Here is a 26,697-nt window from a genome sequence, read left to right on the forward strand (position 1 = left end):
CTACAAAACCCGTGAAACACAGTAAGCACATTTACAGAAAGCCACACAAAGGATGGCCACAGAGATGCAAATCAACAGGACACACATCTACAGTAAATGCACACACACACACAGTTTATGATTGATGTTATATGGAGGCTTTTTTTCTAAATGGGTTAAAATCATGCGGACAACCTCTGACTGAGAGGTCAAACAGTAATGTAGCAGGCTGTTACAAGACAGGGCTTTGTTGTTGCTGTCTTTTACCACAGCAGCTACAACATTATGAGTGTATAAAAAACGTTGCCTTTGTAATTGAGAAATCAATACCTAATTTGCTACAGTGGTCTCACCAGCCATTGTGTTTAAGTCTTTGTGTGAGCGTACGAGCTGTTTCTGAAGGGCACAGCGGTCTCCAATCCCTCATTTGGACATAAAGGGGCATATGAAAGACAAAGACCCCAATCTGTCCCTATTTAACTCTGTAGTCTATTATTATTACTGCTTGCACCTAAATCTGGAGGGGCTTTGACATTCAACAGAGAAAACCAGTGTGTTTCTTCTACAGGGAAGGGCTCAGAATGTTATGTTAGGCCTGGATCTTACCTTCACCACGGTGACCATGCCATCATTTGAAATCGGGTCGGTGCGGATGGTAAAATGCCCAGATGGGTCTCCGCTGATGATCCTGTAGATGGCATTCCAATTAGGGGAGTGCGGTTGATCAGCATCTATAACCGTCAGGTTAGCCACAACGACATCTACACGGTTCTCGGGGACCTCTCCGGAAAACTGTAGAAAGAAAGAGTGAAATGTTACCTCGTGATGCATCACTTTGAAACATCTCACTGCCGCTGTGGTCGTTTAAGATGCATTGAGCCATTTGAGTGTGGCAATTTCTACAAAAAGCCACTGAGTGCCTATCTTGCTTTTCCATTTGTCTTTATAGAAACATTCCTCCTTTCAGGTTTTCAGGTAGAGTAATTTTAATGAATTCGCTTTTACCACTGCTGGGTAGTAAACAAGCAGTAAACACAGTTTCACACTAGCAAGCACATGCACACAAGGGCGTTGTTCCATTTTCACTGCTTCCTGCATTGCTAGTACACATCATTGACGAGCAATACTATTTCATCCCTTAAAAAGCCACAGAAACATGGGAGAAAAGAATGGGTGAGGAGAAAAAAAAAACAGGAGTGGGGAGGGTTAAAACAGATGTTTAAGTGTATATGAGTGGTTTTTAGTTGTCCCTGTCCTGTACAAACACATGTGCTTTGCCCTGATAAGCCTCGATGAGGAGTGAGCTGCTGTCTGTTATGCGTCTGCTATGTTAGGGATTCATCAAAGCTGTACAGGCTCAGTAATAAATCCCACAAAGACCCATCAACTAACTATTGCAATGACTCCACTCCAACTCCGTAAAACACAACTTGACTGTAGCCCTACCTACACAAACAACTTGTCAACTCTTAACCAATTACTTGAGGTCAGAGCGTGTTGGCATGACCTCATCTCATCTGCAGGCAACAGGCATGTAGTACCGCACAGTCACCGTGTCACATGGGTAACAGGCATGGAAGAGCGACTGAGTAGCTTATGTGAGGATATCAAAGAGCAAAGCCCCAGACCAAACACTCCATCGGATCATAATACCCTGCCTGGCAAACCTCGCATCACCCAGCAAACAGCCGACAGCAGCGGGCAGATTAGGGGGCTGCGTCGGGAGAGCTGTTCAGAGACTCAATGACATTCTTAAGACAACAGACAAGTCCGGGTGGTCCTGATGCGCTGCCTGCTTTGGATAGGCAGGCTGTCGTTTGTTAGTGTTAGAGTGTGTACGTATGTGTTCGTGTGGTTTATTACTGTGGTTTGGTTCAGGGACTCCCCAACGCCAGTTCAATAAAATAAAACTTCAGTGGTGGTTCTTATAGGCTCCCTAAGGAGCATCTTATTTCTCAACACACAGTAACAGCTAAGGGCTAAGTGTTAATCAAATCTGATGGAAGACTTTGAAGGGTACACCGCAGCTCTGATTATCAGCGCTGCAGTTTGAGCTTTTTGTCTCATTATCTCTTTATATAGAGGAGGGGGGAGGGGGAGGGGCGTGATACGTCACATCAAGAGTTTGAATAAATTAAGTCTCGTGTTTTTCTCTCAGAGAAAACTATTATTACTACACTCAGGTGGCAAACACAAACTTGAAAGGGTCTTTGCAAAAAAACGTCAAATGTAAAAGACTAAAACTGTCAACATAAATATGTACAGGACGTCAAGGGCAACGCATATTACAGTCAATAACTTCCAATTACTGCACTATTGTCATTTTTGATTTTAGATAGCAAGTATGTTAACAAGCAACAAATTCCTGTGATGAGTAATGCAACGCAGTGTGCCTTTCAGCATAACAAAGTAAGTTTAAGAATGCAGTTAATCTGAACATTTTCAAGGAGACAAGAGCCTTTCTATGCTGAATAATAGACAGGTGAGATCTTTGAGTAAACCTTCAGATAAGTACTTGAAGTCATTATTTTTCCTCTCTTAAACCAAACGTTTCTCCGAATTATCATTTACAAACGCTCTGTTTTCAAGGGTTTAACTTTAATGACAGTGATCTTTGATGGATGTTGGGGTTATTGTCAATAATGGATGGAACAAAGAGCTTTTAAACATTGGGAAAAAAGTCTAGAGTTGCTCTCTTTCTTTCACTGTCTTAGTGACTTGTTATACTAATGCTGCGGCTTCTATTAGTTCTGCTGTTAGTGGGTCTTTTAACATAGACCTTCTGTATCACCATCTACAGGCACAGGCGTAAATTTCCTCTAATTACATAGGCTTGTATTTTTTTGTATATGATACTGTCCCCGACTGCTGGACTTTCTGATTGTGATTGGCACACAGTGCTGTTGGCTTTCTCACAACACTTGACAAAACACCTCTTGCCAACACCCTGAACTCTCTGTCACTTTTCTGGCAGTGGAGAAACACTAAAAGGCAAGGAGAGGTAAAAGCGAAAGCACAGAAGTGACAGGGGACTTCATCATATAAGCTTTGTTAGGATAGTAGCTAAGAAAGCACTGCGGTGAATCTTGCACAGAGACACTCTGATTACATGGCTTTACGTTTCTACGTATTCCCAAAAAGCAGTGAATGCCACACTTCATCCGTCTGTACCATGGATGGCACATGCATGTATGCAGCCCTGAATATCCACCCAAAGTCTTCCCATCTGTACCCATGCACCACCCTTTGCGGACTTGAAAAATAGGCCAGCCTCTGATAGGCATGATGAAATATTAATCTCCAACATTAAAGACAAATTCCCCAAACTTTATATTTCTGGGACATGTTGAAAGATCTATGGGGTTTATTGCAAACACTAAATATTTGCATAATGGCCTGCATTCTCGACAAAATGGCTCTTATGTTATACCCCCATGAAAGTGGATGATTTATGAAGGGAGTGGGTAAAAGTGCTCTGCTCATCGTGGCTCCAAAACCTCCACTAAACTTGATCATCAATATCCATGATAGTATTAACTTCCCTCTGTGACGCTGATGGAAATGCACTTAAACACGGTGGAATACAGAGAATATCAATCTATTATTGCCCACTATCATCAATACACCACCATCGGTAGAGAATCTTAATGCAGGAAGGGGTTGCCGAGTCAGTAGAGGCCTCTGATTTACAACGAGCCATGTCTACACTTTATCACTACTGCTGTACAAAATAGCTCACCCTTCTTCTCTCCCCATCATTCTCTCGTCACTTTTTTCCTTTTCATTTTCCATCGTTGACTCTACTTGGTGGTCCACTCATCAGCTCCCCTTACTGTTTTCTTTCTTTCTTCGCCCTTTCCTCTGCTTCTTCCTTCCCTCTGCCCTCCGAATGCCCTGCTTTGTGTGACGTAGCAGTTCTCTGATGAGCTCTGTGACTGACATATGCTTACCTCTAACGCCAAGTCATCATCATAAGAGTCTTAATAGCCCCCAGTGCAAATGCTAATGCTAAAATTGCTGCTACCACCTCTAAGAGTTGTGTACAGTATACTGTTTGACTGATACTGCCTCCGTCGATATTCCAGCAGTTGCAAAGCTAAGCACCTTATCTACCCGACATAACCAGGCTCTCATCCCTGATGATAGGAAGCCACACATCCAGAATAATCCTGACATCTGAAACCACACTGACACAGAGACAGCTTTTTCATTAAACAAAACATGTCGAGCGCAGAAAAACAACTTCACTTTTTTTTAAATTTTCTGAACAAATGCATGTCTCTGCCACATCCTATGAAACTTATTTCCAACCATAAAAATAATAAGTCTGATTTTTTTTTTGTTTACAGCTATAAGTATAAAAAATGATTGAGCTGCTGTCTCAAATGTCTCAAACATTTATGCATTTTACAGATATATATATACATATATATACTATATAAAATCTATATATGTGCAAGTGAAAGTAGAAATAACCTGAATCACTAATTGATTTAGTGATGATGTTCCAGAATGGCACCACCAGCAATATATTACATATATTGCAGTACTTTGGATTTTTAATTTTTACTTGGCTCTCAGTAATGACCTTCTGCAATGTAATCATCATTCTAAATATCACTATCATGGCAACAATCATTAACCATTTGCTGGCTCTAGTTTTCTTGCTCATGAAAGTCAATGATATGGATCTGTTATTCCTCACGAGTGCGCGTGCACGAGTATGTGTGTTCGCATGTGTTTGTGTTTCAGCTCTCTACAAGCAAATGAGCAATTATCCTTTATAAGTCCCCCTCACTGTCCTTGTGTAAATCTTTTCTTGTAACGACATAACAGTGTAGATTCCTCTTTTTTCAATTTTTCCTCCCTCTATGTCTCCCCCTTCTTCTTCTGATATATTTCTTTTTTTATGATTTTTTCTTCTCCAACATATGATTCCCGCCCTCTTCTCTTAACCCAACTCCTCTATTTCTTTGAACTGTTACCCATTGCCCATTACCTCATTTGTAATAACTCACAGTTCTGGAGGTCAGCATGGGAGGGTTGTCATTGATGTCCGTGACAGTGATGATGGCAGTGGCTGTGTTGGAAAGGCCAAAGTTCAGGTTGCCCTCCATGTCCGTGGCCTGCACGATAATGGTATACTGGGACACTTTCTGTAAAAGACAGTAATAGAAAAAAACAACAGTGTGCGGTTATTCATCTGCAAAAAGCTCCCTCTCACTACAGCAGCAGTCGCAGACTGTGACTCCCATGGGGGAAAAGAAGCTGAGCCTGCGTTCTCTTCTATAGTGACTGTCTACAGTCTTATTTGAAACACAAAATCACAAGGGTGAAGTCTTTCATTTGACTGAGTTGAAATCTCTTCACTGGAACGTATCCAGACTTCAGACCATCTGAAGGCACCACTGTGAAGCCTCCCCATTGGTACAGCATGCCATCAAAGTTATCAAAGGCATCGCTTATTCAGCGCCACTGATGGACAGATGTGAAGACAATGATCCAACTGACAGAGATTAATAGACTATCTATGGGGCAATAATATGAGGGAATGATAAATGCCGTTTCATTTCTTGAAATGACATAGTGTCACTTCAGTGGATGCTGAAATATTTCTTGTTTTTCTTCTCAGCCATGTACCTCCTTTCTCACCATTTTCCCCTCCTTCTGTTCTTGGCTTCCCCTGTCTCTTCTTCTGTCCCAGGGTGCAGTTAATGGGCTGCAGGAAGGATGGAGCCCAGAAGCTGACTGTCTGGATAATGTGTCTCGTCATTGAGATTCCCAATTACATTCCCAGTGTCTCTCTCACCTGCTAATTACCGAGTAAATATCCCAATTAGGCCAGGACGCCACATCAGGAGGATTAGACAGCTTCTCTCAGTTCCTCTCATCTTGATGCTAGATGAGATGCTGAACTCCAACCTTGTACACACACTCTCATTAACACCCGTAAATACACACAAGCATCCACAAACACATACACACACCTCTCTTTCTCCATATCTTCTGCTTGCTTGACTGTCCCATCAGCCTGTGTACAGCGTGTACACAACACTCTCACTAATTAGACAAGGGAGTAATTATGTAGCGCTCCTCTGAACCTCTCAGCGCTGCAACAACACCGCAGCATAGCCAGTCTTCTCTGGAGTACTAAGGTCTGTTACTGTCAACAAGCTCTTAAAAGTCCACTGCAGACCAGTGGAAATCTTTAAAAGAGAATCAGTGTGGGAGTTTACAAAGAAGAGGAAGAAGACATTTCAAAAGTAAAGAACAGAAGATAGGATAAGAGGCGGCAGGGGATGCAACTGAGGCACAAGGGAGGGATAATACCAAAAATAAATCGTGCTTTTTTTTCCTAGCGCCTAACACCTCCAACACTCCAGTCCAAGAAGAGAAGGGAGGTGCAGAAACTTTCCAAGTTTCAAAGGGCTAAAGTGCTGACTAAAAGTGGACCAGGTAAACACTGCAGTGTGCATCGTCGAATTCTTCCTGTGAAGTTTATGTACAGTACAGAAGGTACTTTTTTCTGGCAAGGTTAAGACTTTTATCTGCCGTCTAGGAAAAATGCTGGGACACTGAAATATGCGTTTATATGCTGGAGAAACTGTTTGCACACAAGTTTATTTGAAAAGTAGTTGCACATATTCATCCATCATACATATCCATTAATTTTCTGCAACATCCAGTTCCTTGTCCAGGTGGTGGAGGAGGCAATCTAAGTGCAGATTGGGGTAGGTGGGGTAGTTCTTGGGTCTACCCCAGGGTCTTCTTCTGGCATGACATAAGTGGCATCCAGAAGAGATCATAATCAGAGTGCTGAACCACCACAGCTGATGTTTCACTTCTTAGACCCTCCTACATGACTGAGTTCTGACATCCTTCAGAAGAAGCTAATACAATTCAACACAAAATGTGTATGCCAATTGGTGTCTGCTGGATAAGCAGGTGCTGTAGAACAACTTCAAGGTGGTATTTCACCGGAAAGTTGCAGCATTATTTGGAGTGACACCAAGTACCATCTCTAAATTGAAGGCTAAGTTCCATATAACAGGGGATGTCAGAGACAGGACACGAATAGGTGTCACAAAACGACATTTTCTCATCCCATCAGCACTCAGGGAGTCAAGAGGATGGAATGTTCTGTCTGCAGTCCTGAGTTCAATCCCATTGAACACTTGTGGGATCAGCCTGGGCATGTTGTTCGTGCCAGAGTGACCAACACAACCACATTGGCTGACTTGCTGGTTGAGAAAAGGGATGCCATCCCACAGCAGTGTGTGACCAAGCTGGTGACCAGCATGACGAGGATGTGCCAGGCTGTCGTGGCTATGAATGGCTACTGACTTCCATGTGTGGCACCATTTAAGGAGAAATAAACAGTCTTTCCAGCAGTATAAGATTTAAGGCCAAGAGACATTTTTAAAACAAAGAAATAATCAACCAAACACAAATTTCCTGAGTTTATTTAAGACACTTAATTTCATTTTTAAATAATCAAATCAGTGTCACTGAAATACTTGTACATAGCTACACCATATATACGAATGTGCACCTAATTTTATTTTTTGTTTGTTTGTTTGTTTTATTTTTTTCTTAATGTGGCAAATGATAGCTCTGCTAGCTTACACTGACTCAGCGTGCATACACCTTTCTGCTTGAAAGTCGAGCAGAACCAAGCTGGTTAGTAGGGCTGCCATGAGACTTGCTCTTCAACTTGCTTGTTTAAAATATCTTTTCACAAAGAGAAAGATGGGTTCTCTCCCAGTGCCAACACTGGACTAGTAGTAACTGGTTATGTAACATCTTAGAACCAATAGTTAACTGGTTTTGTGTTAACTGTTGATGACATGTTAACATGTTGATATATGGTTTGGATATTGTTCTAATCCTGATTCAAAAAGTTGGATTAGGCGTTGTTGACAGCGGGGAAAGATCTATGAGCCGATCCACTTAATTCAATATTGCTCTGGCTCTTTGGCTTTAAGACGCCACCTGTCACCAGCAGTGCACTAGCTGCTAGAGAGAGAGCATTGCCTGAAGAAAGCTAACTGCAAAGGGTCAGCAGTTTGGAGGCTTTTCATGGCTGTTACGTCAACAGCTTTTGGCATATATATATTTTCACTTAACTGTAGTCTGGGATATTTATCATATTACTGGATAAGTAAAAAGGCTGAAAATGGTGCTTTCTCTAGCTTCTTGCTCTATTTCTGTTGTGCTCTTGATTTGCTGGGAGATTGTTTTGTCATACTTACAGTAACATAAGTTGAAATTGTTGCCAATTTCATTTCATTTCACCATTTCACCCACATGTGTCTAAGGAGGTGCACATTTGAGTGTATGCTTTCACACAGTGACCGCAAGGAAAGGAGAAACTGTAAAGTCGTAAAAGGCAGCAGTATGCAGTGGCCTTACCCTAGTCTCACACTAGACTGACATGACTACCACAAATAAATTAGGTAAAGAAAATGAGTATAACTTTATTTAGAATTTATTCTTCTACTAATAAATACAAGTTCAATAAATCTATATTCTTGGGTATATTTATGTGTTGCATTTTATTTTACAAAGTCAGAAAAGAAACGCTTAAGTTGAGGCTGACACAAAATACTGATTATCAGTCTCTTCCCCAGAGTCAGGAGTTAATTTAACACCAGCATTGGAATGAAATTTAGTCTTGTTGACTCCACTTACATCCCATTCTTCCAAAAGTGATGCCCTCATTTGTTGTTTGGATAGTGGAGGTGGAGAGTGTTCCCAAAGGTTTTCAAATGGGTTTAAATTTTGTCACTTATCAACAATGTATTGATTTGCAGAGACTCTTTTAATCTAAGGAAATCGACTTTGCCTTGAACAATGCATTTTGGTTCATTCTCAATTTAGGAGTGTTAACTGTTGGTGTGAGGTTAAAAACATTTTCTGGGCTAGTGTGAAAGGTAAACCTGGGGCCGGGATGTAGATGAGTGCTAGAAAATGTATGGATGATGATGTTTAAAGGGAAAAGAGGCAATGTGTAGCTATTGTTTTCCCTTAGTCTCTTTTCTGAAGATTTACGAGCCTCATTTGCACCTGGTATCAACATGCAGTACTGATGTGTTATCTGGTTAATGAAATCTGCTCATGGGTCTTAGACATGGCATCGAAAAGCATTAAAAATGTCTGTATTACTAGCCTTACTGTAATTTGACATCAATGCTAAATGGGGTTAGTAGATTTTTCTGAAAATATGACAGGTCCCAGGTTGGATGGAGGGATGATTCTCTGTTGGCTTGACTTTTTCTTTTGCTGACGTAGGTCTGCCTGTAGTGTTTTTGTCAAGTTTGTGGAAAGTAGCAGGAAGATGAAGAGTTAGATGAGCTTTCATCTTGTTGGGAATATGACCAGCTTGTGCATATTATATTTACACGTGGCTGTTGTCTGATTGTAAAGTAAGCAGATATGATCTGAAAAGGAAGTGAAAGCGAGAACGCTGATCCCAGTGATACTAACCTGGAAAAACATATGTTATTAAAAAGGTTATGGGCAAGGGAAATAATTATCTCAACACAAGTTCTTTGAAGTACAATCTTGTCTGTGTGTGTGTGTGTTTGTGTGCATGCGTGTGTTTAGGGGTGCCAAGAGTGTAATCCTACGTTTAGGGGTGACTGTGTGGATTAGCAGTGTACTGATAAACCAGAGCAAAAAGAAAAGCGGTTCAGCTGAGACATTTTTAGTCTATGCTCCCCTTGTACCTCTCTCCCTCTGGCACCATCATGTCTCATCCTGCTTCTCTGTCTCCATCACACTATCTTCACTAACAAATTCACACACTTACTCCCCCCTCATTGTAATAACCCACCTTACCAGCTCAGTTTTTGTTCTATTGCTCCCTTCAGTTTTCGTTTTTTCACTCTATTGCCTGTGTTTTATCGAGTGTAGATGTGATTATGGGCTTTTGTGTTTGTCTGACAGGTGTCAAGGGCATTCTATCTGAGATATTTCCACTCTATCTTTACCACACAAACACCACACACACACACGCACACTCACGAGCAGCCCACTGCTGCGTGATGTGTTGTTAATAGGTCTGTCACTGGTGACAGTCTGGGAGGATGATCTGTCTCGGAGATTTCTTTGCAGAGTTGTCACTGGCACATCCATGTTGTGAGAATAAACACATTTGGATCTTGTCACAACTTTTAGAGCTCCACAAACAAGGTGACCGTAGACAATTTAATGTAAAAAAAAGACGACTTATGTGCGTGTGTGTGGGGACAAATGGCACCGTAACATTTGAAAGTCATATCTTAGGATGTCATCAGAGTAAACAATTTTATTAGGAACTGTGCTCCATGAACACAGATACAAATGTCTTCCTTTTGACCAGGTATGGCTCATTCAGACATTGTGCAGCAATGCAAGGGTTCGCACACTGTATGACTAAAAATTGTTTTATCATCCTTTGTCACACCAATTACCAATTAACAGGAACAGCTGTCTCGAGGAAAATGTATATTGTAAGAAAAGACAATATAATATTTGAGAGAAAACCTCACCAGTCAGGTGATACCCTGTGAGAAGCACTTGGCAACAGTGGGAAGGAAAAACTCCAGTTTAAAGGGAAGAAACCTCCAGCAGAAGGCTCATTAGGCACCTGGCAGTGCTTTTTAAATGGAAAAAGTATTTACCTAACAATAGAAAATAAAAGCTTATATATAATAAGCTTTTTCGTAAATTAATGGGCAATTAAAACTAGTTAAATGGTCATTTCATTGTTATATTGTTATGAAATGATGATTTTTAAAAAATTGTTCCAGTCTGTGTAACAAATACATTATCCTATGCATTCTATATAGTAATAAATATGACATCACAGTTGATTAGAGACAATTACAGTCTGATGAGATCTGCACTTATAACATTTGCTAATGATAAATAAAGAGCTATTGTTATTTTGTGATAAAGGGTTTTTTTTATCGATCAGTACGCATATCTCAGTTCCCCGAGTTTTAAATATTGCATTTAGTCAAAGCCGGAGGGTTTTTAACAGCAGTAAAACAAGTGCCCCTCCAAACTTTCCCAAACACGAAATAAATTAAATTCACCACCATCCAGTGTAAGGTTTATGCCACAGCTGCTCTAAATGAATGTTAATGGTAATTGCTGAAATACTTTTTCATGTCTCTGCAATGGTTAATCCACCAGTATGCTTTAATTAAAAGGATAATTGTAATGCCAAAACATAATTACTGTTGTTATCCATAAATTTTCAGATGAACTGTTTTTCAAAAGAGCTGAAAAAAAGTAAAATACATTATTTGTTTTAAACTAAGATGTCAAATTACAGTTATTTACTCACATTCCCGAACAAGTAAATAACTGTAACTGATTTACACCACCCGCAAACCTATGCAGCTTCAAAACAAGTATTTTAACACCAGTTTTAACTTTATACTAGCCATTCAAAAATAGCTATAGATGTATCAAACAGTATTTATCAGCCAAGAAATTTTTATGAATCAGTTACCACTTTACAATGACAATCACATACTATTAAAAGGTTGTATATTAATCAGTTAGTAAACATTAATTAAAATGTCAGTGTTGTTGACTGAAAAGAGTTACTTCACATTAAAGATTTACTATCTATTAAAACCTGTTACTATAAAGTGGTACCAGTTGATGAATGCGTCAGGAGAGAGAAGACCAACCTCTCGATCAAGACCAGGCGCCACTGTCACAATGTCTCCGGTCTCGCTGTTGATGGTAAACATGTTAGGGATCGGACTGTGCGGTGTCTGGGACAGGATCCGGTAGCGCACCATTCCATTAGCTGTGGTGTTGTCATCTGCATCAAATGCTGACAGATGCATCACATATGTTCCTGATGAAAAACAGAAAATTTGTCAGCATTTATGTCCACCGGCATACTCTTTATCGATCAACTACCAACCATTACAGTGGCTTATTATAGCTATCTTTGTAAATAACTTGATTGATACATGGTGAAGCTTGACCTCCCCTCTGTCTACTACCAATAGTCATTGTAGGGGTGGGCGATATAAACGATATACGATAGAAACAATATATATTTGGCCAACGATAGAGATTTTGACTATATCGCTCTGTTGATGATGTCATCAAGCTGCGCCTGTTTTGGTTGAAAGCATCGCAGCGGCTACAACCATTATCATCTGCAAATTAGGCTGGGCGACAGTCATAGCAAAGAGATGAAGCACTTTTAAAATATGGGGAAAGCCAAAAACTGCGATTCGTTAATGTTGAATTCTCTGGCAGCTGCTCTATTCCCATGTTGTTGCAGTATATTAATAACTAACCTCGTATTGTGGATGAATAATCTCAGTTGTTCTCCTGACTGAAGTTTGGCCCGTGTATAGCATCCTGCTATGCGATTGCATTTGTCCCTAACCACCAGAATCCCTCACGTTAACTTTTATCGAGTGGAAAAAAAGTTGGTGTTCATCCTCCAGCTTCACTGTGCTAATGTTATGCTAACATAGCTGTGTCGCTAGCAATCACGTAGCACAACATTATATACCAGGTAGTCCAACTTCAGTAACCCTGCAAACGCCACTGCTGTTTAGTTTTCTGTCTTCACTTATGTTGGAAGTGGTAGCAGAGCTGTACGTTTTAATTAGTTTCAAAAATCTCTGTCAGAACATGGTATGAAATGTTTGGTGTAAACTACCGAGCTAACTTCCTGTTAACGTCTAACTCTGTTAAATGAAATAAATTCTGTTTTCATGGATGCCTGGATGTTAAACTTAATTGTTACACCCTATAAAGCAGCAACGCTGATGATTTTATTAAAGATGAAAGAATTTAGACCGTTTTTAACTCTTAGTGTTCGTTTGACTTTGGGACCTGAAGCGGACGGAGTTTTGGACCCAGATTACTCCGCGAAGACCCTCACTACGGCAGCCGTAATGCTCTGACAATCCATCAAGCAAGCAGTGCGGCTTACCAAAGTTGTACTAAAACATTTTTTAACAGATTTCTGCACAGCAAAATCGGTTCGAGGTCAGTAAGCACAACCCCAATTCATACATAAGGCACACTCTTGATTTTTGAGAAAATTAAAGGATTTTAAGTGTACTTTATAGTGTGGAAAATAGGTTATACAGAAGAAAAGAATATATCGTGATATATATCGTTACTGCACATGCTTCAAATTATATCGCGATATGAATTTTAGGCCATATCGCCCAGCCCTAAGTCATTGGTTAAGCTTTTGGTTTAAAGCAGTTGCTTTTTTCAAATGCTCCAGAACGAAAAACTGCCTATGCTTTTAAGGTGATCACACATAAACTCACTGAAAAGCCTTCAGTTAATCCAAAATGCTGCAGCAAGAGTACTGACAGGGACTAGAAAGAGAGAGCATATTTCTCCTGTTTTGGCTTCCCTTCATTGGCTTCCTGTTAAATCCAGAATTGAATTCAAAATCCTGCTCCTCACATACAAGGTCTTAAATAATCAGGCCCCATCTTATCTTAATGACCTTGTAGTACCATATTACCCTATTAGAGCACTTCGCTCCCGCTCTGCAGGCCTACTTGTTGTTCCTAGAGTATTTAAAAGTAGAATGGGAGGGAGAGCCTTCAGTTTTCAGGCCCCTCTTCTGTGGAACCAGCTTCCAGTTTGGATTCGGGAGACAGACACTATCTCTACTTTTAAGATTAGGCTTAAAACTTTCCTTTTTGCTAAAGCATATAGTTAGGGCTGGACCAGGTGACCCTGAATCCTCCCTTAGTTATGCTGCAATAGATGTAGGCTGCCGGGGGATTCCCATGATGCATTGAGTTTTTCCTTTCCAGTCACCTTTCTCACTCACTATGTGTTAATAGACCTCTCTGTATTGAATCATATCTGTTATTAATCTCTGTCTCTCTTCCACAGCATGTCTTTTATCCTGTCTTCCTTCTCTCACCCCAACCAGTCGCAGCAGATGGCCGCCCCTCCCTGAGCCTGGTTCTGCCGGAGGTTTCTTCCTGTTAAAAGGGAGTTTTTCCTTCCCACTGTCGCCAAAGTGCTTGCTCATAGGGGGTCATATGATTGTTGGGCTTTTCTCTGTATCTATGAAGCGCCTTGAGGCGACATTTGTTGTGATTTGGCGCTATATAAATAAAATTGAATTGAATTGAATTGAACTTGCTCATCAGTCAATTAATGGAGTGTATTTGATGAGCAGCACATGGCTACTTCTTACCTTCCTATGAAAGCAGTAACCATAGACTCTGTCACAGGACTGTGAAAACCTTCTTTTTCACGTGACTGTATAATATATTAAAAAAGCACACTCGTGACAGAGACACTGGAACTGTAGGGAAATTATCCTGTGATTACTACTTATGTCCATGTGGACTATAATTTTACAATTACATTCTATTGTTTTACTAAGATGTAATAACGGATTAAATTGCTGCATCTATATAAATGTAATTTTCATAGAAACATTATTTAATATAATTTTAATGAATGGGTCAGGTACTTAGAAATCTACGCCAACAGAACAAAAATACGGGTAGCTGTTTTGTAAATAACGACTTGGACAAATACTAGAAAATCAAACACAAAAGTATATATACATGCAAATATTATTAAAATCATATGTTATAAAGATGATGTTTTTTATATTTAAAGGATATGTTAAAAACTAATAATAAAAACTGATTATGACGCATTTGTGTTGCAGAGAATAAGCGTCTAATCTCTCACGAAAGCAACACTTGTTAGGTTCCTTCCCCGGTATACTTGTATAACTCTGTGGGATCACTGCCTGTCACCCAATCTCTCCATCTCTTTCTCCCTCTTGTTCTGCCTCTCTTGTAGCCAATTCTAATTGCCAGAGATAGTGATATCATGCCAGTGACAGCCCCTGTCCGAGGATAATTGTAACCGCAGCTCCCATTTCAAACTTCATTACATTTCAAAGCAACATTTGTCAATGACTCGGCCAGAGGGAGTACTCTGAAGGCCTCTCAGCGAGACAACAAAAAAGCTGTTAGGAACAGAGAGAGGGAGAGGGAAAGAGGGAAATAGAGGACAGACTCCATATTTGGTGTGATTCCAAGTGGAGAGACTATCAATCCTCCACCCATCATTTTTTTTTTTTTTTTTTAAGAGATGTGGGGATAGAGTGAAGGAGATTTAGAATCACAATGTGTCACACATCGCCGGGGTAATTTCATTAAGCTGCAGTCTTAGGGGGTTTAATGTGGACCCTTTGTATGGGGATCCTAAGCTGTGCCTGACAGGATTAGGTCCCCATAATGACTCTTTAATTTGCAAACTAATTCAAGTCTGTAATTGCCCTTCCATTGAAACCACTGGAGCTCTAAATTCTAAAACTCTCTTTTTTATGATTATTGTTCAACTGAATGTCATGCATGCCGTACAGGGACTTGTATGGCGTGTGAGGCGAGGCTCGGGCAACAGGGATGGTATCGTTTAGGAAAGGAAATCAAAAAAGGAAAAGAAAAGATAATAAAAGTGAGGTGTGACAAAAGTAAGAAGGAAAGAAAGCAAAACAGAAAGAAAAGGTATTGAGCACCTGGACACCTTTTGAGATCACCTCTGGTGCAATAAACTCTGGCTCATCGGGTTCAAACTCACACACGCTTGCACACAGAGAGCTCATCTCTGTGATTCTTCCGCTTTGAGGTTAGACATAAAATGACCCAGTGGTGCTACAGCGTGGTACATTTAATCCTCAATCTCCTCTCCAGCCTGAGCACCCTCTTTGGTTTATGACCACTGCTGCACCAGGCTAAATGAAAAGCCACTCTATGAGACCGATTCTCTGTCCGTCTGCTAAATCAAGGGGAATGGAAAATTCTCTGTTGCATCAAAGATTCACTGGTGTAGTCATACTTTTAACAACACCAATCTCTCCTGATATACTCGCTGTTCTTTTTTCTGTTCACCCGTAAATTTCTTGACTTTTAAAACAAAAAAAAAAGTTTATATTGTAATTGTATCAATTGTTTTTATCCATCTATAATTTATTACCTGGTTTCGAGCCTTCATCCACAGAGCCATTGTAGACCTGGTTTTTGAACTCGGGTCTGTTGTCATTCATATCGATGACAAAGATGTACAGATCGATAGGGTTCTCAACCTGGTTGCCGTTCATGTCCACAGCATGGGCTCGCAGCTAGGAAGGAAACAGAAAAAACATGTTCAGATTATAGATAATGATTATAGATAAACATATGCTACTCATGGTCATACACACCTAATATGCCTCAGTCTTCTCACATTGTACACATCTATTTAGAATGCCAATTTTGCCACCTCGACCTCCAGCATCTCGGTGTCGCCGCTGCCCTGTTTCACTGCCTGCTGTTTCAACCCACTTGTAGAACTGGGGCATATTGAATTTTCATGCTCATCTTTAAAATATAGTATATTTTGTGGGAGTGATGAACTCAGACTGCGCTCCTGCATGAACTGTTATTATGGGAGGATAAACAAATGATAAATCATTTAGCATTTAGAATCAGGCTTTGATGAGCGCTTCTTTTACTAATACGGAGAAAAATAATGGGTGAAACATTTAGCCAATCATTTTACGTTTCCGAGGATAGTAGGCGGGTCCAGGTACGTACGTTCTTTTAGAGCAGAGCTACAGATTAAAAATGCCCAAGGCGAAGCGGTCAAAAGTCTGGCTGTACTTCACAGCAAAATATACATTTTTTTTTAAAAGCCGAAAAATGCACCGTATTTGATAGCTTGCTGCAAGACCTCACACCGTGCACATCTACTGCGGGTGGGTTGCCTGTTATCGGACCCGGAGTTAGCAACATCCCCCAAAAACCCAAAGAGTACAGTCCTGGCCCCTAGCCCTGCCAGTGTAGCAGAAATGATGACGGATGATGATGGCAGCAGCAGCCGTTCTTCTCTGCGTGAGTAGCTTAATGTTGTTCGTGTGTAATTTACGTTGAGTAGGCTAACTAACTAGCAAACATCATCATAGCTACATGCGGCTGTTTTCTTGTTTGATGGCAGATATTCCCTTCACCCTGGCCAAAAAGGCTAAAATGACCAAAGAAAAAGTGGAAAACAGTTAAACATTAGAGGTTTTTGGACAACGTTTGTGTTTTTTCCATTGTTTAAGCACTGCTTCCAGCCAAGAGTGATACCATATATGCCCCATAGCTGCAGAAAAGGCTAACATTGTTATCTTTTTACAAAAAAACAGCTGAACATGAGAGGTTTTTGGACCAATTTTGTGTTCTCCATTCTTTAAGCACCGGTTTGAGCACCGTTTAAGCACCGGCACCGTTTCAAAAGTACCGGTTTGGCACCGGTATTGGATAAAACCTAAACGATATTCATCCCTAGTACAGTAGGTTAAGTCTGTGGTAGATAGCAGGCCTAGAAAGACACTGTACAAATGCCAGTCTATTGTCCATTTAATGAATAATGACACAAAACAAATTAATGTCCCACATTCTTTAAAAATGTATAAAACTGTTCTGGAGGTTCAAGCCTGGTCTCTGTCTAGAGGATAAACTACAACAGCAACACCTTAGAGAGCACTACCTCAGCAATAAGTCGTATCACTAGAGGCACAATAACACATTTATTTTCTGAGAATGTATCTAATCTAAGATTTGCCAATACTTTCTAAATTAAATTGATCTACACCAAGATTTCCTTTCTACTGGAAATGGACCATCATATTTTAAAACCACCGTGTTTACAGATTCTGTTTGATTTACTCGCTAACGTCTGTCTAAGCAGTGCCCTATGACAGCCACCAAAATCAAGATGACAGAAAATAAAAGCTGACAAAAATGTTGTCACAGTAATTGACTCGGCTTCATTTATGATCGCGAGTTCACAGTTTTTAGCGACATGAATGTTTACACAGAAGCTGCTCTGTTTGCTGGGTCATAAACAGTACTGCAAGGATTTGGCACTAAATTAATTAATTAGCCAATATATATAGTTATGATATGAAAAAGAGAGTTTTAACAAGACAGTCCTGTAAAGAGCTAAATGCATCTCATGATCCAGCAGAATCTAGAACTACCTTTAGTAGCTTGACGTAATCATTTTCCTTATTATTGTTTTCTAATTTGTCCCATCATTGTGGCCAACTCTTCTTTATCACGTTTCTTCAGTTTATCATTTATTTATACACAGCTCTCTTAAGGTCCAGACACAATATTTATCAGGAAATGTCAGGTTGAGGTCTTGTTTGGACCACTGCAACACTTTGAGTCTTTTCTTTCAACCATCCTGTTAGATTTGCTGGTGTCTTTAGCTTCAATGTCCTTCATTGCCATGTTGCTTGACCAATTTTTGCCAAGCTTTAGCTGCTAGATCAGTGGCCTCACTTTTGACTCTAGAGCAGCGGTCTCCAACCTTTTTTGTGCCACGGACTGGTTTATGCCCGACAATATTTTCACGGACTGGCCTTTAAGGTGTCGCGGATAAATACAACAAAATAAAACTAGTACCGGTACTGAAAAAAAGAAGATTTATTTATAACACACGTGAAAAGACCCAGGAAAACCGAGTAAACGATCAAAACGATAACAAAATAACGCTGAAAACCGATAAAAACCCTGAAAACCATACATTTCACACCTGAGCCTCAACTCTCGCGGCCCGGTACCAAACGACTCACGGACCGGTACCGGTCCGAGGCCCGGGGATTGGGGACCGCTGCTCTAGAGTACTTTGGTATACAGAGGAGTTCATGGTTTACTCAATAATGTCAAGGTGCCCAGTCCTGTGACTGCAAAACAAGCCCTCCACCACAATCCCTGACAGCTGATATGAAGTGTTTGTGCTAATATGCTGCATTTCCTTTTTATCAAACACAGCATCATATATTATAGCCAAATATCTCCACTTTGTTTTGATCTGTCCACAAGACGGTGTTCCAGCAGTTTTACCATTACAAACATAGGCTATGTTCTTTTCAGAGTGACGATATTATCTCCTGGTAAGCCTTTCAAAAGAATTCATGTTTATTCAATCTGTTTCTACTGGTATGTCATGAAGACACTGAGGCATTGTGTCATGAAGATTTGTAGCCCAGCAATTTACTAAAGGACCTTGATGCCACCCATTTCCCAACAATAACTGAAAGCGATGTTAGGAGAGTGGTTAAATCAAATCATGAAGGACATGTGTGTGCATAAGAAGCAGATGGTTGTGACAGCGAATGGCGACTGCTACGGTAGAACTGCTGTTTGCTTGATATATATTTGGAGAAAGGTATTATGTTATATTCCTAAATATAATAACTCATTTTGTTTCTATCAAAACAAAATAAAAATCGCAAGAATTTATTTCGATTAAATTATGATATTGGTTCATACTGCGCCATCACATCTCACACCAAAGAAATCAAACTGGTACGGTACCTCCCTAATGTTATTCTGCGATGGACAATCTCAACATCTAAAATATCTTTCTGTCAGGTACAAACAAAGCAAAAAACAACACAAATAAAAACATCAATTAACTGAAAGCAAGTGTTTTTCAGTGGACCTCTAGAGCCAAACTCAAAAACACTTCTGCACTGTTTATACAGGCTGATAAAATCTGTGTTTTTGAATTATAGTAGAGAAAACCATAAAATATTTCCTAAACATACAGCCACATTGAATAAAAGTCCAAACAAAAATTCTGGACATTTTTCTTTCAGACAAATTGCCTTTATGCTTATGTTATTTCTCCAAACTCGTTATCTCTTTTACACTTACACACCAAAGTTTTTATCTCAGCAAAGAGCAAAACAAGAAACATCTTATTTTTTTTGAAAGTTGGCTCCACTGTAAAAGCAAGGAGTCGGTTTTAGAATCACCATATTGGATCCCCGATCAACATTCTGTCTGGTTTTGTTTGAAAGAGTCCTGAAATCTCTTCACATCTCTAACTCCACAAACACGGTCAACCCATCTCAAATTCAACTCAGCTTTGCTCAGATCAATGGACTCACCAACTAGGATTTCTCACAAACTTTGTACATGAAGTTATTACTAAAATCAATACATGCTGTTAAACGTGTCCTTACTTCTTTCACTTTTTGAGCGAAAAACCTCCCAAACAACCAACAGTTTGAAAGAAAAGGAAAAAAGAGGAAACATCTGCATTATCAGGGAAATGTCGAGTTTAAATAAATGCCTGAATTATTTTTAAGGTCAAACAAGCAGACTGAAGTGGTATTTAGAAATGAACTTTTCCCTAAAGCTGTTTTCATTCAGTTCACTTAACTTGGGAATGTTTATATCCCTGAGCATGACTTATTCAGCGATATTCCTGTCAGGTGGAAGTACCGGGGATGTTTACTTTATATCATATGAAGTAAAGAGGAAAAAAAAGAAGAAAAATCTGATCTTATCTACATCCTGCTCCTAACAACACCGGCTTGTAAATATTTATTCTGGTCAAATGTCAGCGATCAATTTCTGGCGAAGGTCTCTCTACATTATCGTTAGGATATTCATCAGAACCGAAGATAAACTAAACTGGAAAAGACTGAGGGAAAAGTTGAAACATGGAGAGAACAGACAAAGATTCTCAATTTTAACAAGAGCTATTTTTTTTTCAACATGTAGAATGAATCAAGGGAATGGTATCCTTCTCTTATGAGCGTTACCTGATAGGAAAAAGCTACCTGGTCACTGTAGGAGCATGCGTGTCAGATATATGAAACAGCCTTCAGGCTCGTTGTGGCAGGAAATAGAATAAGCATTCTCCATCGACTTCTTCTCCTCAGAGAGGTGAAGATCCTCTTCACTGCTGCTCATTCTGTCCTCTCCACCGTCTGCTTCCACTCTGCACCTCCACCAAAATTGCATCTTCAGGTCTCCCTGAGGTTAATTTGACTTTACTTTTTCCACTGCATTGTCTGATCTGTCCTGCACCCAATATCCGTGTGCTGCCATCGCATATCACATCTCACTGTGCTGTAACGGGCTACGAGCCAGGCCCCTTATCTACACCCACCTTCATCCCTCCATCCCACATGAACCCACACCCTAATTCAATAACAGCAGGAGTCAGAGATTACCGCCATGTTTAAAGAAGGCAAAATGTAATTCTGGGTCCACATTAAAGTTATTATCTTGAAAGGCGAGGGGGAGAAAACAGACCGTACCAGACAGCGCTATGCATTTGGCAGGAGGCAGCGTCCTGATAGAGATAACAACAGACCCAGAAGCTTCAAGGTTTTTTTCCTCATAAGAATGCATCTTGTTGCATGGCTGGTTTTGAATTTCAGAGTGCTCATTCTTTTGAAATAAAAAAGAGCTAGACCATAACTTTGTTCTGTCCTTGCATGAAATATGAAGTAAACAAAACCGAGACCACAAAGTCAAGTACTAACTTTAGGTATGTTGCCGTTTTCTGGTTAACAATGCTCAATAAACAAGACTTTCCTTGGCTTTATTGTTCAGGGGCTGAGAGCGTTTGAGTTTCATACAATGTTGTTTAATTGCATATTTGTTGCTATAACAGCGAGGGTCCTTTAAAGTGAACTGCAACACCTTTCTTAACTTGTTAAACATACATCTTTACTTTGTCTCATCTGGTTTCCAACCACATTTTGTATTCCCCTCCAAGAAACACTTTTCTTCAAAAACAAACAAGCAGTTCACTTAGGCAGCCTTTAGCAAGCGCCTTCCTTTCTTAACAAATTACTTCATTGATTGGAGCTTCTCTGGGGTATAAATCTGCTCACCTACCACTGAAAGGTTAGATTTGCCAGCTTACCATGACTGTAACTCAGGCTAGGTGCCATTAAAAAAAGGCACAGAGATGGTGGCAGGTACAGAGAGAGAGAGAAAACCAATGATAGAAACCTAAATTGATGAACCCAGTGCTGTCGCTCACTGCATCACAGTTTCCCTTCAACAGCAGCAGAAAGATGCGTGAAAAGATAAGCTTGAGCAGCAATACAACAAGCTGTTTCCAATTGAAATGCATTTTTTCTGATTGTTCCGTATTTTTGATGCCTAGAACAGCATGCACAGCACAAAGGTGACAGGAGAGGCTCAACATGATGAAAGTTTCATTCAAATGAGGTAGTGCAGATGTTGGTGTTTTGTCAAAATGCACAGCGTGCATTGAAAAAAAAGATGGTTTTACATGGTGCATCGGGCCAAAAAACATTCTTAAAATGCTGTTATGTACAAGTTAAACAAACATTCTAGCATTAAAGCGTCAATCACACACCATGAGACAACCAGAGTATGTGTTCTACTTGAATTTACCGATATCAATAGTCACTGGCTACAGAACTAATGTTAGTCTTAACAGGCTGACATTGATGCTAATAATCACTTCAATATTTAATATTCCTCTCATGATTGTAAGCTAAATATAAGACTAATTTATTGCCAGAAGATAATACAGTTAGCATAAAGTATCTAATTCTCTGGAGAGAAGCGAATAAGAACATTGATTGATAAATATATACCCACTGCTCACTTTATTAGTTTCACCTTGTTAATCCTTAGAAGGACCCTCTTTTGCTTTCAGTACTTCCTTAATTCTTTATGGTACAGATTCAACAAGATACAGGAAACATTCCTCTGAGATTTTGGTTCATATTGTCCAGACAGTATCACACAGTTCCTGCAGATTTATCAGCTGCACATCCATCATCTGACTCTCTTGTTCCACCACATCCCAAAGGTGCTCTATTGGACTGAGATCTGGTGACTGTGGAGTAAGGTTGGGCGACTGAACACATATATCGACTATCAACGTAGGCTGAGCCTTTTGCAGATCGATTTTACAAGAGCAATTTATTTATTTGCCCATGAGTAAGTTTGCTAATTATGTTGGTTGAAGCTAAGAGAAGCAGTCAACAGAAAAAATAATAGCGCTGTTTTAATGGCACCCTCTTGCAGCTGTGAGCAAATGCACACAACTGCAGTAGCCTATGTTCCGAAAAAACCCAAAAACATTTTGTTTAAATTAAAAAAAAACCTTACAATTGTAACCCACTAAAATTTGCCTCATGAAAATGAACTGCTTTTACCAAAGAATGTCAGTAGGTGGCACTATGAGATTGTTTAGTGCTTGTGAACTTGAGTTGAGAACTATAGAGAAGGAGAATAGCGCTAAGGCTACGTATGCTGGTCGGAGCTACTCACCGAGTTTTTCTTAAATCCTTGTTCAAGAAAAAGGTTATGTGTGAAGACACAAATTGGATTTTACTCTTCCGCTTGTTGGGAAACGCGGACACTTTTTGTTGATGCGATGTACCTCTGTTTTTGTGTTTTTTGTTCATTTCCGGTGAGTTGACTAACTGCGCTAGCATAGCAAGCTAATCGTTAGCTAATCATTAGCTTTGTATAATGTAAATTTCATGTGTTCCTTTTAAGTGCTGTATTATCTTTTTATTTCTTCACTTGTGACTGTTTTAAACCAATCGGAAATATTTCTTTGGAAGCTGGTAGGTAAGTTTTATTTATTGTAATGAGATGATAAATATGAGCAGTCTTTGGCCAAAATGTACTGCGACCACGTTTTGCACTTTCCTCGTGCATCAGTAACGTACATTCTCTTAATTCATTGGATTGATGTGACTGCTGTTCACAAAATATGAGATTTGAGTTAAATTTGTATGATGTGGAAATTGTTTTAAGGTTCTTTGATTAATTTTATTATTGATTGCATTAAGTTGTTATATACAAAGAGTGAGAGACATTTGGTCACTAGTGTTGATTAAGTTGTTATATGATATTCATGTAAAATATGTTCACTGCCCTGTGCAGGTTGGTTTTTTTGTTGGAGTCTAAAGTTGCGAGTCAGGATTCCGGATCCCCAGCTGCGATGCAGGAAAGATTTCCAGCCTACTTAGAAGTGACAACTGCATTACTTCTTGACAGATAAGCTTATGAGATCTCAGAACAATACACTACCCGGGTAGTACTACTAACATTAACACTATACACACACACTCACACACCTGAACTGAAAAGACTGAAAAGAACTCTGAACACTGAACTCTGAACTCTAAAACTGAATACACGGACTGACAAATATAGACTATTGGAACTGTTGTGAACTGTTGGATGATTGTTTTTGGTTTTGTTTTGAATAAATGTTGACTGTTCTTTTAGTTGTGTGTCATTCGCTCCTTAGTCGATTCCTAGAGACCATAAGCCTAAGATCCTAACTTTCTCTACATTCAGTAGTGGTAAAGTATCGTGTTACACAATGATGGGGAGGGAAGCAAAAGAGAAACGGGCTTCTTTTCCCACTATAACTGTGTTTACAGGCCACTTCCAGGGTTTATCTGTTATACACACTCGACCAAACAACAAACACAAAATTAAACAAAAAGTAAGTTAAAAATCAAAATGTCTCTTCAAGCGAACATTAAAAAAAATCTCAGTAAAATCTTTTGTGCGATTTGCAGCATCTCAAATAAATGAATAATCCAAAAAGTAGCTATATTAATACTGAAACAAACAAGAAAAGAAGGTAAAATATTCCCTCCAATATTCCCTCCAAACAAAACTTATAAATTCTAAATGTGCAAATCAGTCCGTGCATGATTACATTGCTCCGCCCATCAAAAAGTCTGCGCCTGCGCAAACATAATACCTATCATCAGTTATTGGACTGACAATTGTTGGCTTCAAAATTTTTACATATCGCCCAACCTTACTGTGGAGGCTATTTTTGTACAGGGAAGTCATTGTCATGTTCAAGAAACCAGTTTTAGATGATTTGATCTTGCTGAAAGCAGCCATCAGATGTCAGTCAGTTGGTACTTAGGGTTGAAGCAAGGCAAATTCTGACCCTAACAACTGAATGTTGCAGCAGAAACCAAGACTTATCAGATCAGACATGGTTTTGTCATTTTTACTGTCTGGTTGTGGTGAACTGTAGCCTCAGTTTCCTGTTCTTAGCTGACAGACGTGTTGGGGTCATCTATGCTTTAGCTCATCTGCTTCAAGGTTTGAAGTATTGTGCATTCAAAGATGCTCTTCTGCATACCTTGGTTCTTATTTGAATAACTGTTGCCTTCCTGTCAACTTGAATTAGTCTGGCCATTATCCCGTGACCTTTGGGATCAACAAGGCATTTTGGCCCCGAGAACTGCTGACAAGAAGTTGATCAGGTATACCTAATTAAATGGGCAGTAAGTGTTACTTTCTATTCTTAAATGTTCAGGTATTTCCATCTTTCTGTGAGTCTGTCATGTGCTACTGTTACCATGCCATGAGAACAGTAATTTGACTGGATGTGACTTTGATGAATTACCAATATTATTACCCAATAATGTTGCATGTAAAGAAAAAGTGCAAACTGGATATCCATTAATCACAATTTTGTGTGGAGAAGACACTCACGTGATATGAAGAGCGATGTTCTCGATCAAGAGGTTTGGTGACAAACATCTTTCCAAGCACAGGGTCGATACTGAATACTTCATTTGGTGGTTGATCTGCTCCCACCCCAGTGATGCTGTACCGGATTGAGATGTCCTGGTCCTGGTCGGAACGAATCTGCATCCCAACAAAGAAAAAGGAATGCTCAGTCAATCCCAGCTACACACTACATTTTATTAATCTCTGCAGCTTCTTTAACCTGATTTATTTTATGGCTTTATTTCTCTCTTGCATCCAGGAAGCTACACTCAAAAAACATAGTTTCCATTGGCAACCTACTTCTATTTGTACAGTATTGAGTGTGAGGTGTTTATTATTCAAGGATTTATGATATACAGTTCTTTAAAAACCATCTATTGTATGTTATTCACTGGAAACATGCAAGGACACACAATCAGAGAAAAAAGAAATTGACACCGAGATGACATTTCATCACCCGTGGGAACATTATATTACCTCACATTAATTTCTCGTGTCTGACACTTGGGATGATGGCAGATCTCCAATTCAATCTAAGAAGCAGTCATTGGCTATGTAACAGTCAAAGCAGGAAACATTTAAGCCCTTTGTGTTACTGCATTGACACCACCGAGGAGGCTCGCATCAATTTCAACTGGATGTTGGCAGGCATTTCTTCCTATCATTGTATTAAAGATGTAGCTAAGTATACTGGATTGAATTGTAAGTAAAGTAATAATGTTTCCATGGAGTAAGGAGCAAAGTCACAGTAACATATGCAGTATCTGTGTTAATGTGGTCTTTGACATCAAAGCAATGGTTCACATACAGACAGAGGGTTAGTCTTGTTAGCTAAAAACAGCTGCCTGCAATATTTACAGTTATTTTTATATTGTGAAAGTAAAATTGTCCACAACATATTAGGTATCCTTGAATGATACTTATATTAAAGACAGAACAGAAATCAGCTGATTCTGAGGTGTCAGACTCTGCACTCACTGATATTTTATAGTATGACCCTGCCTGAAGGTTTAACCTTGCTTCTCTCCCCTTAACCACTACATTCTTAAACCTAATGCTCATCAAGCTGTGGAATATAATTTCCTCACATCATGAGTGCTATAACTATAAACACACACATATCAAAGCTTGGCATTTCTACAGTAACCTCTAGGTACTCAAGGATTCCATTAGTGCTGCCACAGGGAGTGCTGTGCATTCTGTTTGGAAGAATTTAGATTCTTCAAAAGAAGAAAAAAAAAAATCTGAATTTCCTATTATGTAGGAAAGTGAAAGTATGACTCTGTAATTGATGGGTAATTAGGTAACAGGAAACATAACAATAAACACATTTTGCAGAGGAGAAAATAGGCCAGCGGAAAATAAGGTG

At 39.6% G+C, this 26,697-nt stretch overlaps 1 protein-coding gene across 1 annotated transcript in view; it reads right to left on the bottom strand.

Annotated features, from left to right (window-relative positions):
• The window catches only part of LOC102786075 (cadherin-4-like), a 242,974-nt gene that overhangs the window by 24,749 nt on the left and 191,528 nt on the right, over positions 1-26,697 (bottom strand). Inside the window, exons 6-10 of the mRNA XM_006796486.3 lie at positions 25,311-25,466; positions 15,985-16,129; positions 11,667-11,839; positions 4,998-5,135; positions 586-771 (exon numbers count right to left, since the gene is read on the bottom strand). Coding sequence (XP_006796549.2) covers positions 586-771; positions 4,998-5,135; positions 11,667-11,839; positions 15,985-16,129; positions 25,311-25,466 — 798 coding nt within the window. The remainder of the gene's footprint in view (positions 1-585; positions 772-4,997; positions 5,136-11,666; positions 11,840-15,984; positions 16,130-25,310; positions 25,467-26,697) is intronic.

The sequence above is a fragment of the Neolamprologus brichardi genome, chromosome 20, assembly GCF_056152115.1.
Source record: "Neolamprologus brichardi isolate AB-2024 chromosome 20, ASM5615211v1, whole genome shotgun sequence".
In the NCBI taxonomy this organism is placed as follows: domain Eukaryota; kingdom Metazoa; phylum Chordata; class Actinopteri; order Cichliformes; family Cichlidae; genus Neolamprologus; species Neolamprologus brichardi.